General features: G+C 44.4%; 1 protein-coding gene across 2 annotated transcripts in view; it reads left to right on the top strand.

The window, feature by feature from the left end:
* Positions 1-10867: 10867 nt before the first annotated feature.
* The window catches only part of STXBP1 (syntaxin binding protein 1), a 51353-nt gene continuing 48739 nt past the window's right edge, over positions 10868-13481 (top strand). For both annotated transcript variants that reach the window (XM_018553327.1, XM_018553326.1), the window contains exon 1: positions 10868-10984. In XM_018553327.1, coding sequence (XP_018408829.1) covers positions 10948-10984 — 37 coding nt within the window. In that variant the 5' untranslated portion in view covers positions 10868-10947. The remainder of the gene's footprint in view (positions 10985-13481) is intronic.

The following is a 13481-nucleotide window of genomic DNA, read 5'->3' as shown; positions in this document are numbered from 1 at the left end:
CAACCCTGGGCAAGCCCCTTCCACCCCGGCTCTCCAGGCAAGCCCCTCCCACTCCAGCTCTCCAGGCAAGCCATTCCCACTCCTGGCTTTTAAATGACAGCTGAGCAAATCATGATGGGGTATGGGGTGACCTGTGTAGGCTCAGAGCAGCTTTTAGACATGGTCCACAGTCAGTGCAAGCTTCTTGCTACTGATGGTCTGACAGAGGTCCGTGTAGTAACAATGTAAATAGTTTATTTTGTTAGTTACATAACCCTCAAAGTGATCATTTATATTTATCTGTTATTATTTGGGTGTGTAAAAAGTGTGTAATAGAGCCAACTAAAAAAAAAATTTGAAACATGCTTACAACAACCCATATGCAGTAGACCCTTGGTGCCCAACAGGCGACCCACCAACACTCAGCATACCAGCCTACTGTGCCTTAGACCTCTAATCAGATCTGGAGCAGAGCTAACTGCATGCTGAAAGGCAGTGGCCCCAGTGGGCTTTAGTGGACTCAAGCTGTCCTTGAGTGAAAAGATGTCCTTGAGTTGGAAAAAGTCCAGCGAAGGGCAACCAAACTAATTAGGGGTATGGAGGACCAGAGCTACGAGACGAGGCTACTAAATTTAAACATGTTCACATTAGAGGTGAGGAGATTAAGGGGGGATATGATTTCCATGTACAAAATGTTTAATGGTGGTAGCAACATTAGCGATAAACTGTTTAAAATTAACTCCGTTACAAAAACTAGAGGCCACTACCTAAAATTGGTGGGAAAAAAATTCCAGCACAAGGGGCGAAGGGGGTTCTTCACAGTAAGATCAGTTAGGGTCTGGAACTCACTGCCACAGGCGGTGATTTCAGCAAATAATGTGGAATTGTTCAAGAAACTTTTGGACAATTTCTTAAGGGACCGTAATATACAGGGGTACGGGTACTCCTAGAATGAGATCCTAATAGGTTGGACTTGATGGACTAATGTCTTTATTCAACCTCAAATACTATGTAATACTATGTAACTATGTAACCTCTGGCTATCCATGACAGCCGTGGTCCAGCATTAGGGGAAAATTCACATCAGATGCATTGGGCCTGCACTGGCCATTTTTTCAAGCATAGTCCAAATGCTGGAAAAAGAGAAGGCCTTGTCACAGATGGAGACCATAATGCGATGGAAGCGCACTGGTGTGCGCAGGAAAAAAGTATGGCATGCAGTACTTTTTTCATTGCAGCAAGATCTGACGCGGTACAACCTCCTCGCACCCCTTTGTGCCCGTAGAACAGAATAAAATGTCACATTTCAATATAGTTCTAAAAAAATGTCCACAGTGAGAAGTGTTGGGATCAGCCGCTGTGCATTTAGTGTGAATGGGTCCTAAGCCTGGAACCTAAATGGCACTGCTGCACACCTATAGGTTACGATGCATTGCTGTACCGCATAGTAAGACATATATTTTTTGGTGCATTAACAGAACACAAAGTTTAGTTAAACTAAACTGTAGTTCAGCCTTCTGGAGCTTCACTCATGGCCCCCTTTAGTCACTTACCGTAATTGACGATAACTCTTATAGAGTCTTAGGCCTCATTCACAATGCATTGACTTGGCAGGGGTGTGGAAATGAAAAAAAAAAAACTACTGTCCAAGGGCTAAAGCGGGGGCCAAATCTACTTGTCCTTCATGACAATCTACTTGTCCCAATACAAAAAAATATATTTTAATCAATATATATATTTAATGCAAAGGAGTAGTGTGTGCAGACTATGAATTCTGGTACAGGTTGCAGCAGTAGAGGTAGGTAATGCGTGTATGCTTAATATAGGCAAGGCAAGCAGTATGGCAGTTAGTCAGCAGGGTATATTGATATATAACTCCTCTCCTCCAATTATAATTCAGGTTGTAGCGATAGGCATAGGCAATCCCTGTAACTTAGTAGTTATAATGCAAGCAGTATGGCAGTCAGCAGGTCATAGTAAGATGTAACTCCTCTCCTCCAATTATAATTCAGGTTGTAGCAATAAGCATAAGCAATCCCTGTAAGCTTAGTATTTATAATGCAAGCAGTTATCTATATGTCCTCCACCAGTATGCTAGATCTGGTATGCGATACACAGTTCCTTTCAACTATAACGTTAGGTTCAGGGTCAGTGCCCAGGGTACTTGCGCTTAGTTGAATCAGCCAAACGAGTTGTATGTCAGAGCCTCCGATCCGTTAGACTGCAGGTGCTTCAGAGGGGGTGAAAGAGGGAACTGCTGCATACGATGAGTCTCCAGACTGTGGACTGCACTGGGCGAGAGGGTAAGATACCGAGGTTCACCGTTCGTCACTCGACGCTCCAAAACGAGAGAACGCCGAGTGACGAAAACAGCTGAGCCTTTCACTGCGGGGCCGCGCCCCGTGGGCGGAGCCTGCGTGACGTCATCGGCGGAGTGAGACGTCGCTGGATCGCAGGGAAGCGCCGGGTGAGTCTATGACAGTACCCCCTTCTTAAAGAAACCCCACCGGGGTTCGTTCTAGCAGCTGGCTTAGACGGGTATCTGGCATGGAATCTCCTCTGTAACGTGGGAGCGTGTACGTCCCTACTGAGTTCCCAGGAGTCCTCCTGAGGACCGTACCCCTTCCATCTAATGAGGTACTGCAATTTATTCCTACGGATCCGGGAATCCAGGATCTGTTCTACCTCAAATTCCAGCTCCCCCTGAACAGAGGTAGGCAGAGGGGCAGGAGCGGACATGTATGGGAAGGTGTTGGCTCGATGAGGCTTCAAGAGTGATACGTGAAAAGTGGGATGTACTCTGAGAGAATTAGGCAGTGTGAGCCGGACTGCCACTGGATTGATGATCCTCTCGATAGGGTAAGGACCGATAAACAAGCGACTAAGCTTTTTACATGGAGTTTTGAGCGCAAGATTTTTGGTGGACAACCAGACGAGGTCACCGACTTGATAATTAGGAGGTTCCCGCCTCCTGAGGTCATAATACTTTTTATGACGGACGTGGGCCTGGGTCAAGTTGGTTTTGATTTGGTCGTTGTTTTGTTGGATTTGTTGGAGATAGTCATTGGCAGCAGGAAGGTTAGTAGGTAGAAAGGATGAAGGTAATGGTTTGGGGTGAAAACCGTAGTTGGCGAAGAAGGGAGTAACTTGTGTGGAGGGACTAGTGGCATTGTTATAGGCAAATTCTGCGAGAGGTAGCCAATCTACCCAATCATCCTGGAGGTATGAGCAATGACAGCGAAGGTATTGTTCCAAGCATTGGTTAATCCTCTCTGTTTGTCCATTTGTTTGAGGATGGTGAGAACTGGATAAAGATTGGTCAATGTCCAATCTGTTACATATTGCCTTCCAGAATCTGGAAATGAATTGGGCCCCACGATCGGAGATAACCACGGCAGGCACCCCATGTAACTTCACTATGTTGTTTATGAATGCTTCCGCAGTTTCTCTGGCGTTAGGCAGTAATTGTAATGCTATGAAATGGCTCATCTTGGTGAATAAGTCTACAACCACCAGGATGGTATTATGGTCCCTAGATGGAGGAAGCTCAACGATGAAATCTAGAGAAACCATGTCCCAAGGTTTGCTTGGAATTGGGAGGTTCACTAATAGTCCATAAGGCCGACCTTTGGAGGATTTGCAGGTAGTGCAGATTTCACAAGTGGACACGAATCGTCGGATATCGTTGGCCATGTGGGGCCACCAAAAGTAACGCCTGATGAGCTCTATGGATTTGTTCATGCCAGGATGACCCGCAAGGGGCGCATCATGGAATAGTTTGAGTATTGTCAACTGCATAGAAGGAGGGATGTAGATCTTGCTGTTTTTGTACAATAACCCTTCCTGGCCCATTTTCAGGTCTGCGGGAGTAGTGCCTTCTGATGCCAATAGGGCTTCCTTGATTTGTGCCTTTAGATTGATTGAGGTGGCTATTATTCGGTTTGAGGGTATTACAGTTCCCCATTCCACGGGGGTGGCAGGAGGATCATCTCGTCTAGAGAGAGCATCTGCCTTGCCATTTCTTGCCCCAGGCCTGTAGGTTATGACGAAGTCAAACCTGTTGAGAAAGAAACTCCATCTTACTTGTCTGGCTGAGAGGGTTCTATTAGTCTGCAGGTACTGCAGGTTCCTGTGGTCTGTGTAGATAGTGAAAGGAACTTTTGTCCCTTCAAGAAGATGCCTCCAATGTTCCAGGGCGGCCTTTATGGCAAGTAGTTCCTTCTCGCCAATGGAATAATTCTTCTCTGCAGGATTTAAGGAACGAGAAAAGAAGGCCACAGGATGCAGAGGGGATGAAAGGGTCTCTCTTTGAGACAATATAGCCCCGATAGCCACGTCAGAGGCGTCAACCTCCAGTATGTAGGGTAGTTCAGGTACTGGAAGACGCAGTATAGGGGCGGAAGTGAAATGATGCTTCAGTTGCTCGAAAGCGGTCTGTGCCTCTGGTGTCCAGTTATATGTTGATTTGATACTGGTAAGTTGTGACAGTGGTTTAACCACGTCTGAAAAACCTTTTATAAATTTGCGGTAAAAATTTGAGAATCCCAGGAACCTCTGTAAGGCCCTCCTGGATCGGGGGACTGGCCAATTGATGATGCAGTCTACCTTTGACTTATCCATTTCAATGCCCTGTGGAGAGATGATGTATCCGAGAAATGGAATGGTATGGGTTTCGAACTTACATTTCTCTAACTTTGCATATAGATTGTGGGCTCTGAGACGTGCTAATACCCACCTAACGTGCTTCCGATGTTCATCCATATTGTCAGAGAAGATGAGAATGTCGTCCAGGTAGACCACTACGCACACATCAAGAAGGTCTCTGAAAATATCATTAATGAACGCTTGAAAAGTGGCGGGCGCGTTGCACAGGCCGAAAGGCATGACATTATATTCAAATAACCCGTATCTGGTGCGGAAAGCTGTTTTCCACTCATCTCCTTGACGAATTCTTATTAAATTGTATGCCCCTTTGAGGTCGAGCTTGGTAAAGATCTTTGATGTCCTCAATCTTTCTATGAGTTGCGGGATGAGTGGTAGGGGGTACCGGTTCTTCACGGTGATCTTATTCAACTCCCTGTAATCAATGATCGGTCTTAGGCTTTGATCCTTGTTTTTTACAAAAAACATTCCAGAGGCAGCAGGGGAGGAGGAGGGACTGATGAAACCCTTTTTGAGGTTGTCGTCAAGATATTCTTTTAGATGTTTTAACTCAGGTTCGGAGAGAGGGTAGATCCTTCCCACGGGTATGGTACTACCCGGGAGCAGGTTAATAGGACAGTCGTAGGACCTATGTGGAGGAAGTGCCTGTGCTGCCTTTACACTGAAGATGTCTGCAAATTCCCCATATTGCGGGGGAATAGCTGCGGCCACAACCTGTAGAACAGGAATGTGGGAGAAACAGGTCTCCCTGCAATAGGGAGAATCAAGTCTAATCGAGTTTTGTGACCAAAGGAAGGATGGTTGATGCCTCATCAACCAAGGTAATCCTAAGATAATGGGGAAGTTTGGGGATGGTTCTGGGGAGTAGTAACCCGAATGGGTTGCGTTTCCCTGGAAATGGGCCCGGTGGATAGTGTGGTACCATCAATAAAACTAACCACAAGAGGCGTACTTTTTGCAAGGGTGGGGATTTTATTTTGAATTAGCCTGCGTGACGTCATCGGCAGAGTGAGTCGTCGCTGGATCGCAGGGAAGCGCCGGGTAAGTCTATGACACCGACACTGAATTCTAATACCGGTGCTTCCGCTGGCATGCAGCAGGCTTCCCTAGTAATCAGGAAGCCGGACAGCGGGTAATGACCTGATTGACTGGGAAACTGGCTCGATGCTGATTGGTCAGAAAGCCGGCTTTCCAGCCAATCAGCAAGGAGCCGGCTTCCCGGCCAATCAGAAAACCAGGAGGCGTGTCATTACTTGCCACACGGTTTCCTGGTTGCACGGGAAGCTGGCTCCATGTTCCCCTACGGCACTGCCAGTCAGAGGAAATTTTCATCTGGCCGTAAGTTCCAATATCGGGGAAGGTATCGGAGCATTTGGGTGAGTAAGAGTATTCGCCCAAATACTCTGTATCGTCACTGATGCTAGTATCAGTGCACCCCTAATCAAAACATATTTGACTGTGCTAAATAGCGCTTCTCACTGGTCAGCGCAGTCATCTGACCACGTTGACCAATGAGTGCTTGCAATTTGCGAGCAAAATTCAAAATGCATAGGGGAGGACTGCGCTGGACAGCAGTACGGGGGACAGATAGTACACCCATACTGGCGGAGGGGAGGGATTGTTCGCTGAAAGGTAAGTATAGCCAGGGGGGTGGTGGTTTGGGAGAGACGGGGACAGATTTAATCGGGTCATTTTTATTTATCCATATTACCTGGGAAAATGCACAATGTGTGTGTGTAAGAGAATTCTGGCTAACACCATGAAAAGGCGGCTGCAATCTCAAAGCACATGCAGAATGTCCTACACATGTGTTTATTTGCATGCAGATGGCGGGGGCAGCATGGTTTCATTTTTTTTTTATTTTTTACTTTTTAATTTTTAAAATATTTATATATTTTTTTAACTTTTTAAATTTTCTTTAAAATTTTCTTTATTTACTTTTTCCACTTAATGTTCTTCCTATCACATAGGGGAGTAAGATCCCTTATGTGATAGTTTATGTGATAGCCCTCCAACACAGAACAGCTGTTCTGTGTAGTTCCTGACAGCCGAGACAGGTGGCACAGTGATTATAGCGCCACAGTCTCAGAGAACACACAGAGAGCCCGTAGAGCAGACATTCTTCGTCTCCTCTATGGGCTCTATGGCTGAGCCGTTGTGCCGTAGTTTTCGGGATCCCCCAGGAGAGCAGGGGACCCCGAAAACTACGGCAGGGAGTGCGGGCAGAAGCGGCGGCAGCTCCACAATGTACATTCAGCTCTGCTTGTCCGGAAGCCGGGCTAAATGTACATAAAAACTACTCGCTCGGCGACCCGAAACTGCATGTCCCGGGCGTCGGTCCATAGGAATTCCACACCCCTGCTTGGGCTGTACATGTCCGTGCATCGCGCACGCCCATATTGGGCCGCTCCCAGGAGGGACAGGTGCACAACTGAACTGCACATCTGTGCGGGTCAGGGTGTCCGTTCTCGGACACAGACGAGATGGGTCCTGTCTGCGTCCGAGCACGGACACCTAGACCCGCACGGATGTGCAGTTCGGGCATGCATACGCCCGCATCCTTCCATAGGGTAGAGCAGGCTATTACACGCAGCACCTCTCCCTCCTGGGAACGGCCCAATTCGGGCGTGCACGCCGCACGGACATGCATGGCCTGAGTAAACGCAGTGTGAATAAGGCCATACGGAGACTAGGCCATGCAGCTACATCACACATGGCCTAGTCTCCGTATGGCCCAATGGCAGACTAGCTATTGCACCCGCCCACTGCTGCTGTCAATCAGCAGAGATGGACCTAAAGTTCTCCATCAGGTCCTCCTCTGCTGACTGACAGCAGCAGAGGGTGGGTACAATAGCCAAGTTGCTATTGGGTATTGCAAATTCAAATAGCCAATAACAATCCAGCTATTCATTCCAATGCTGTTTTGGCGTCTCCCTGAAATAAGAAGGGCACCTCCCTGAAATTACTTATTTCAGGTTGGGATCCCTGCTACATGTTATCCTGATTAAGTCACAGAGACATTGCTGTGAAGAGTCCATGTTTGTACAGCTTTCCTAAACTGTTTGTATTATTCTGCACTGTACTGTATGCTCTTTGTCATCCTGAACATTTTATGCATCGTTTCTCCTAAATTGGCACCTGTTTAGTAAACTGCAAGCTACAGTTAAGATGGCCGTACACAGTTAGACCATACACGTGTCCTGCTGAACTGGCTAAAATTCGATCTATGATTGGTATGGGTGGACTCATCACTGTGTACTGTGGGGGAAACTTCTGAATTGATCGTGAATATTGCAGTAAGAGCTGGTGTTAGCTGAGGTCTGCTTTAAGGTACCATACGTTTAAGTAAAAAATAACATCATAGTTAAATGTACGGTTTTATTGCCTTGTTTGCTTCGTGGCAGATACGCCCCTGACTGTAGGAGATCAGCGAGGAACCAACACCAAAAAACCACCACAAGGTATTGAAACCATTCCTCAGAAATATAGCCTTCTAGTTTGAAGAGCATTAAAAATCCCATAAGATATAATTATTTACAATATGCAAAGTCGTCGTGTGTTGGCAAAAAATTTGGTTAGGGTTGTTTCCTTTCTAATTTTTCATTATTTAGTTTTTCAGGATTTGTGTCCAAAAGTCAATTTATTTTGAGATTCAAACAAATCCAAAATTTTAGTTAATTTTGTATTAGTTAAAAGATATTTACAAACTCATTTTCATTGCAGCAAAGTGACATTAGAAAAAAAGTGACATTTTTCTTTTTAACTTTTGACAGTCCACAGAAACAATAATAAAAAAAATAAACAATGTGTGGCTCCCCAATTCATACCAGACCCTTTAGGTCTAGTAGAAATTTTAGGGGGAGGTTTGAATAGAAGAAAGAAATTCTGTGGACAGGTGTCTTTTATATACATACAGCCCTATTTTGTTAGTGACCAATGTCAACTGCCCTCTTTAACCTGAAGGTCAATGGTAAATGTTCCCTTTAACCTGGAGGCCAATGATAAGTGTCCACTTTTACCTGGTGCTTATTGTTGGGAGCCCCCTTTTGTTGATGATCAGTGGGAGGGCAGTAATTGTTAATGTGTTCATTGGTGTCCTAGAAGGACATTGCACAGGTCTTGTGCTGCTGCCTCCCACTTCCTGGCTCTGCAGAGTGACACCAGTACTGGACCTATGGGCCCTTGGCAGAAAACATGGTAGAGAACATGTAAGGGACATTCTCAGAAACTCTGCAACAAGGATCCAGAGAACAAACTTTTGGACAATTTCTTGAGGGACCGTAATATTCAGGGATACAAGTATCCCTAAGAATGAGATGATGCGTGGACCTATATGGGTTGGACTTGATGGACGTATGTCTTTATTCAATCCCAAATACTATGTAACAAAAAAATCTGACAGGGGTTATAGAGTCCCACTCTACTGAAAAAACCCCCCACCTGTCTGTGCTTTCCCTTTCTGTGCGGCAAAACTAACAGGAAGTAAAGGTAAGTCTCATTAAACGGAGCCCAAGACAGCAGTAACAACCTGAAAAGGGTTCTAACAATTACCCACTGTATGTATATCACAGAAAAAAGGTTTTGACTTAGCAAACACTTTAAAGCACAAGTTCAGCGTTTTAAAAAAAAATTCCTTCGCTCCTAGCCCTCCTGGGGACATTAGTGCCCAGGCATGGGCAGGCAAGCACTAAAGTTTTCCTGGCTGGGCTGCACAGTGCGGGAGGCCAAAACCACCAGAAGAGAGAAAAGGAGACGGACCTGTGGAGGAGGTATGAACCTGTGGGAGGAGAATGAACTCTGAAGCATTCCAACCAGTACAAGAGGGATTGTAATTGGCCGCTGTGTGTTATTGTGTAAAGGCAAACTTTTTTTTCTTATAGTTTTGGATAAATTAATTAGTTTGCTGTTAGTATTTATTGCTGCCTGATGAGATCCACTCTTTCAATTTGTCTGGTGACCTCTGTACCGAAGTGGAGGAAGTCATCAATGTGCTACAAATGTGGTGATGTCACCATACTTGTGTTCCACTAAAATCTATGAGGCCCTCAGACAAGGTGGCAGATGGGACTTGTAGTCTTTCATTCCCAAAACCCTGTGAATGGATAATGCAGATATGTGGGTGGAACCACGCATAGCCACATTGAATTTAAATCAAAGCAGATGGCTGCAGGGAGAATCACCCAGCAATTCAGGTAACTGTGGGGAGGCAATTTGAGGGTGGGGGCTGGGCATGACATGAAACATGGTTAGAAAGTAAGAAAGCTGGACTATGCTTTCATGCTTTTTTTTTTTCACACCCGAGCATTTTGTTGTGCATTTCCCGAAGTGCGACAACACATAAAGAATCTCATTATGTTCAATGGTGTCCGTTCACACATGAACATTGTTTCGTTTGTTATTTGTGGTTCAGAAAAGTACATGAGGCAGAACTACATGTTTTTGGCCCCATAGACTGCATTTTACGTGTGTTTTTTTTGCTAAATTTCCTCCTCCTAGTAACTAGCTTTCCATTGGCTAAAACAAAAGCGATCCAGCCTAAAAATAAACAAAAAAGCAAAAAAGAAACTGCTTCAAAATCACCTGAAAATGCTGACACTCGAGTGCGAATGGGGGCTTAGGAGCGTTCAGAACGCTGAGCTTCCATTTACTTGGATGGAGGCATTTGGCAAGCTTTGCAAGTTGTGATGCTGCCAAACGGTGCAGGTAAAACCAAAATTATCAGGCAGCATTAGAAACGCGCCTTAAAAACACGCCGTGCACACTAGACAAGTCCCTGTTTGTGTAGAGAACCAGCATTCGCTTTGTGAGGCGTTGGAAAGCTTATTAATACAAAGCCAACATGTGGCCTAATGGTGAATGTATCTATGCAGAGACTCTGGAAGATGACAGGGTATCTATTTTTAATGGAATGCTGGATTCATATTTATAAATATGCACATTATACATATATACAGTATGTGTGAGAATGAAGAGTGGGAGATAGATTGGACAGTAGGACATAGCAGCACATAGGGGTCCTGGTGACACCTCATCCAATATGTCACCCCACCCTTTTGCTCTCTCCTGCAGCATTCCCTCCCTTCTGCTCCATGATGCTCCTTCCTCCTGTATCTCCTCTATGGTCAGCTGATATGTGCTCCATCCTCTCCCTCCTCCTCTTCACCATCATCAGCAGCATCAGCATCATCATCCTCCCTCCTCCTCCTCCAGGGTCTCTCCACCTCTCTCTCCCCTGCAGTCAGCTGACAGCAGCCCTCTCCTCTTTGCACAGCTCCGGGTCGGATTCAGCGCTTGGACCGGATCAGGATGGCACCCAGCGGGCTCAAGGCGGTGGTGGGAGAAAGTAAGGCGAACATTGGGGGTAGAGGGGAGGGTGGCACGGGTGCCTGGTGCTTGTGATGTGCATGTCTGTGTATCAGACCCCTCCCTGGCTGCTGCGGATATGTGGCTGCATCATGCACCATCTCCATCACTGTCTTCTATGCTATCAGTCCCCTTGTATTGCCCGTCCTATTATCAGAGCCCTGCGCCATGGTTGGTACCCCATCCACTCTGCATGCACCCCGAATTGAGGCCAGATCGCTCCGTATGGCGTACTGCAACATCAATCATCTTCTCTGTTCCTCCTCCCTTCCTCTCCTCCCTCCTACAATCACCCCATCCTTCCTTCTCCCCCCCTCTGTCCATACCTCCATCTTCCTCCGCAGTCCACCTGTCTACTGGGGCCGGAGCTGATTTATACCATTAGAGGATGGAGCTGCTGGAATAGTATTTCTCTATAGTGGCAGCATCAATCATAACTCCCATCTCTACCTCTACATCTGATCGTGTCTCCCCTCCTCCTAACAGTATCGATAGCTTCCCATTCTTCTTATCTGTCTTCACACATCACCCTATTAACCCTCTCCCTGCCCCTCACCCAAATCTCCTGGGGGCAATTCCTTCTGTCACAGTCACTGGACTGGGGGGTCACAATTGTCCTTTATTGACCTGCTGTAATTTAACCTCTGCAGGGGCAAGACACCTAATGTGGGATATAGGATCATTTATACCCGTATGTGTCATATATAGGACACAGGATCATACAGGACACAGGATAATTTATACCAGTACACTTCATATACAGGACACAGGATCATTTATGCCAGTACATGTCATATATAGGAAACAGGATCATACAGAACACAGAATTATTTTTACCAGTATACATCATATATAGGACGCATTATCATTTTTACCAGGGCACATTATATATAGGATGCAGGATAATTTATGCCTGTATGTGTCATATATAGGATCATGCATGTGTTAATCTGCATACATTTCTATAATTGATTTATGGAGCTATAGTAGGCAGTATATGTAAATGGTTGTAAATATATATATTTAACCATTGCATACAGTACACTTACATAAATATATATGGATTCACTAAACAGCAAATTCTTCTTAAAGAATATTATAACATATATATATATACGAGTATATACATACACAGAGACACTAAACAGCAAAACATTCCAAAAATAATTAGACAATACAATGCTTTTGCATTGATTTATCTCTGCTGCACAATCTGTTTGTGCCTCTATACCTATTTTGGATTTGTATGTTTATACACATGGATACATTTAACTGCAAAATATTCATAGAAAAATAATATCTATCTATCTATCTATCTATCTATCTATCTATCTATCTATCTATCTATCTATCTATCTATCTATCTGAGTGTGTGTGTGTGCTGTATAGTTTACATTGTGTTACATATGATGCCTCCTGCTAGTGAACAGATGTTCCAGTACATAATTTATTAGGTAGTGAAGGCGGGTTACGTAGGCAGTCATGTGAACATCATAGGTAGAGGTCATAAGGACCAACTATAGGAGACTAGCTGTGGTGTGCCTATGACCTATAATACAGCAGACACTAACCCATAGGTTTACTACTATCAGGATTTCTTCATTGGTGGAATAGTGGAGTCAATTTTTAGATGAGCATATTCTGAAAAATCCAAAAACGATAGCAGCACAATAATAGACATTTTGTGTATAATAGGGATGAACACAGTTCAGCAGGTGCTATTGTTTATCCCGGGCGCAGATGCGGTTTTTCTTGTTTTTTATTTTCTAAAAGCACCTAAAACGATGTGTTTGTAAAGTTTACATTTTTTTACAAAATTATTTGTAATGTGTTTTTCAAATGTTAGTGTATTTAATTTTCATAATATTGCAGAACTGGTATTGAGTATGCAGCGAAGGAGATGTAAACACATTATGAAAAAAAAATATATAAGTAGAAGAGGCAGTCCTAACTTACAAAATGATTTGGACTTGCAAGAAAACAAATTATAAACTTTCTTTGAGATTTGGATAGCATTCACGTGACTGTTTTTTTCACTGTCTCGATCAGAGCTGTTCTGAGCTGTGAACAGGGAGAACCCAGCACTTCCAGTGACATTACCATCATGTCCCAAAGTATAACCCCCCTCCCTCCCATTAGCTGAATAGGTTTTTAAGCATGTCATGCGTCTGCATGGAAGCCACACATTGGCATCTACTCCAACACTGAATTTTAAGGCAGTGGTTGAATGTTGCCATCCTGAAAAAGGAAAAAAAGAAAGTGACAGCAATACAATTTGAAGCAGTTCTATGACGCTAAAGATAAAAGGAAACATTTCACTATTTGGGTTACAGGATGCATCTCTTGCTATATATACGTTTATAGCTTTTGGGGTGTGCATGAATTTTAATTCTGTTAATATTGTATTATATATGTATATATACACTGTATATAACTATATATATATATACACACACACACATATATATATATATATA

The sequence above is a fragment of the Nanorana parkeri genome, unplaced genomic scaffold, assembly GCF_000935625.1.
Source record: "Nanorana parkeri isolate BGI_ZX_2015 unplaced genomic scaffold, ASM93562v1 scaffold116, whole genome shotgun sequence".
In the NCBI taxonomy this organism is placed as follows: Eukaryota; Metazoa; Chordata; class Amphibia; order Anura; family Dicroglossidae; genus Nanorana; species Nanorana parkeri.
The sequence above is the reverse complement of the archived record's forward strand: the minus strand, read 5'-3'. Positions and strand labels throughout refer to the sequence as shown.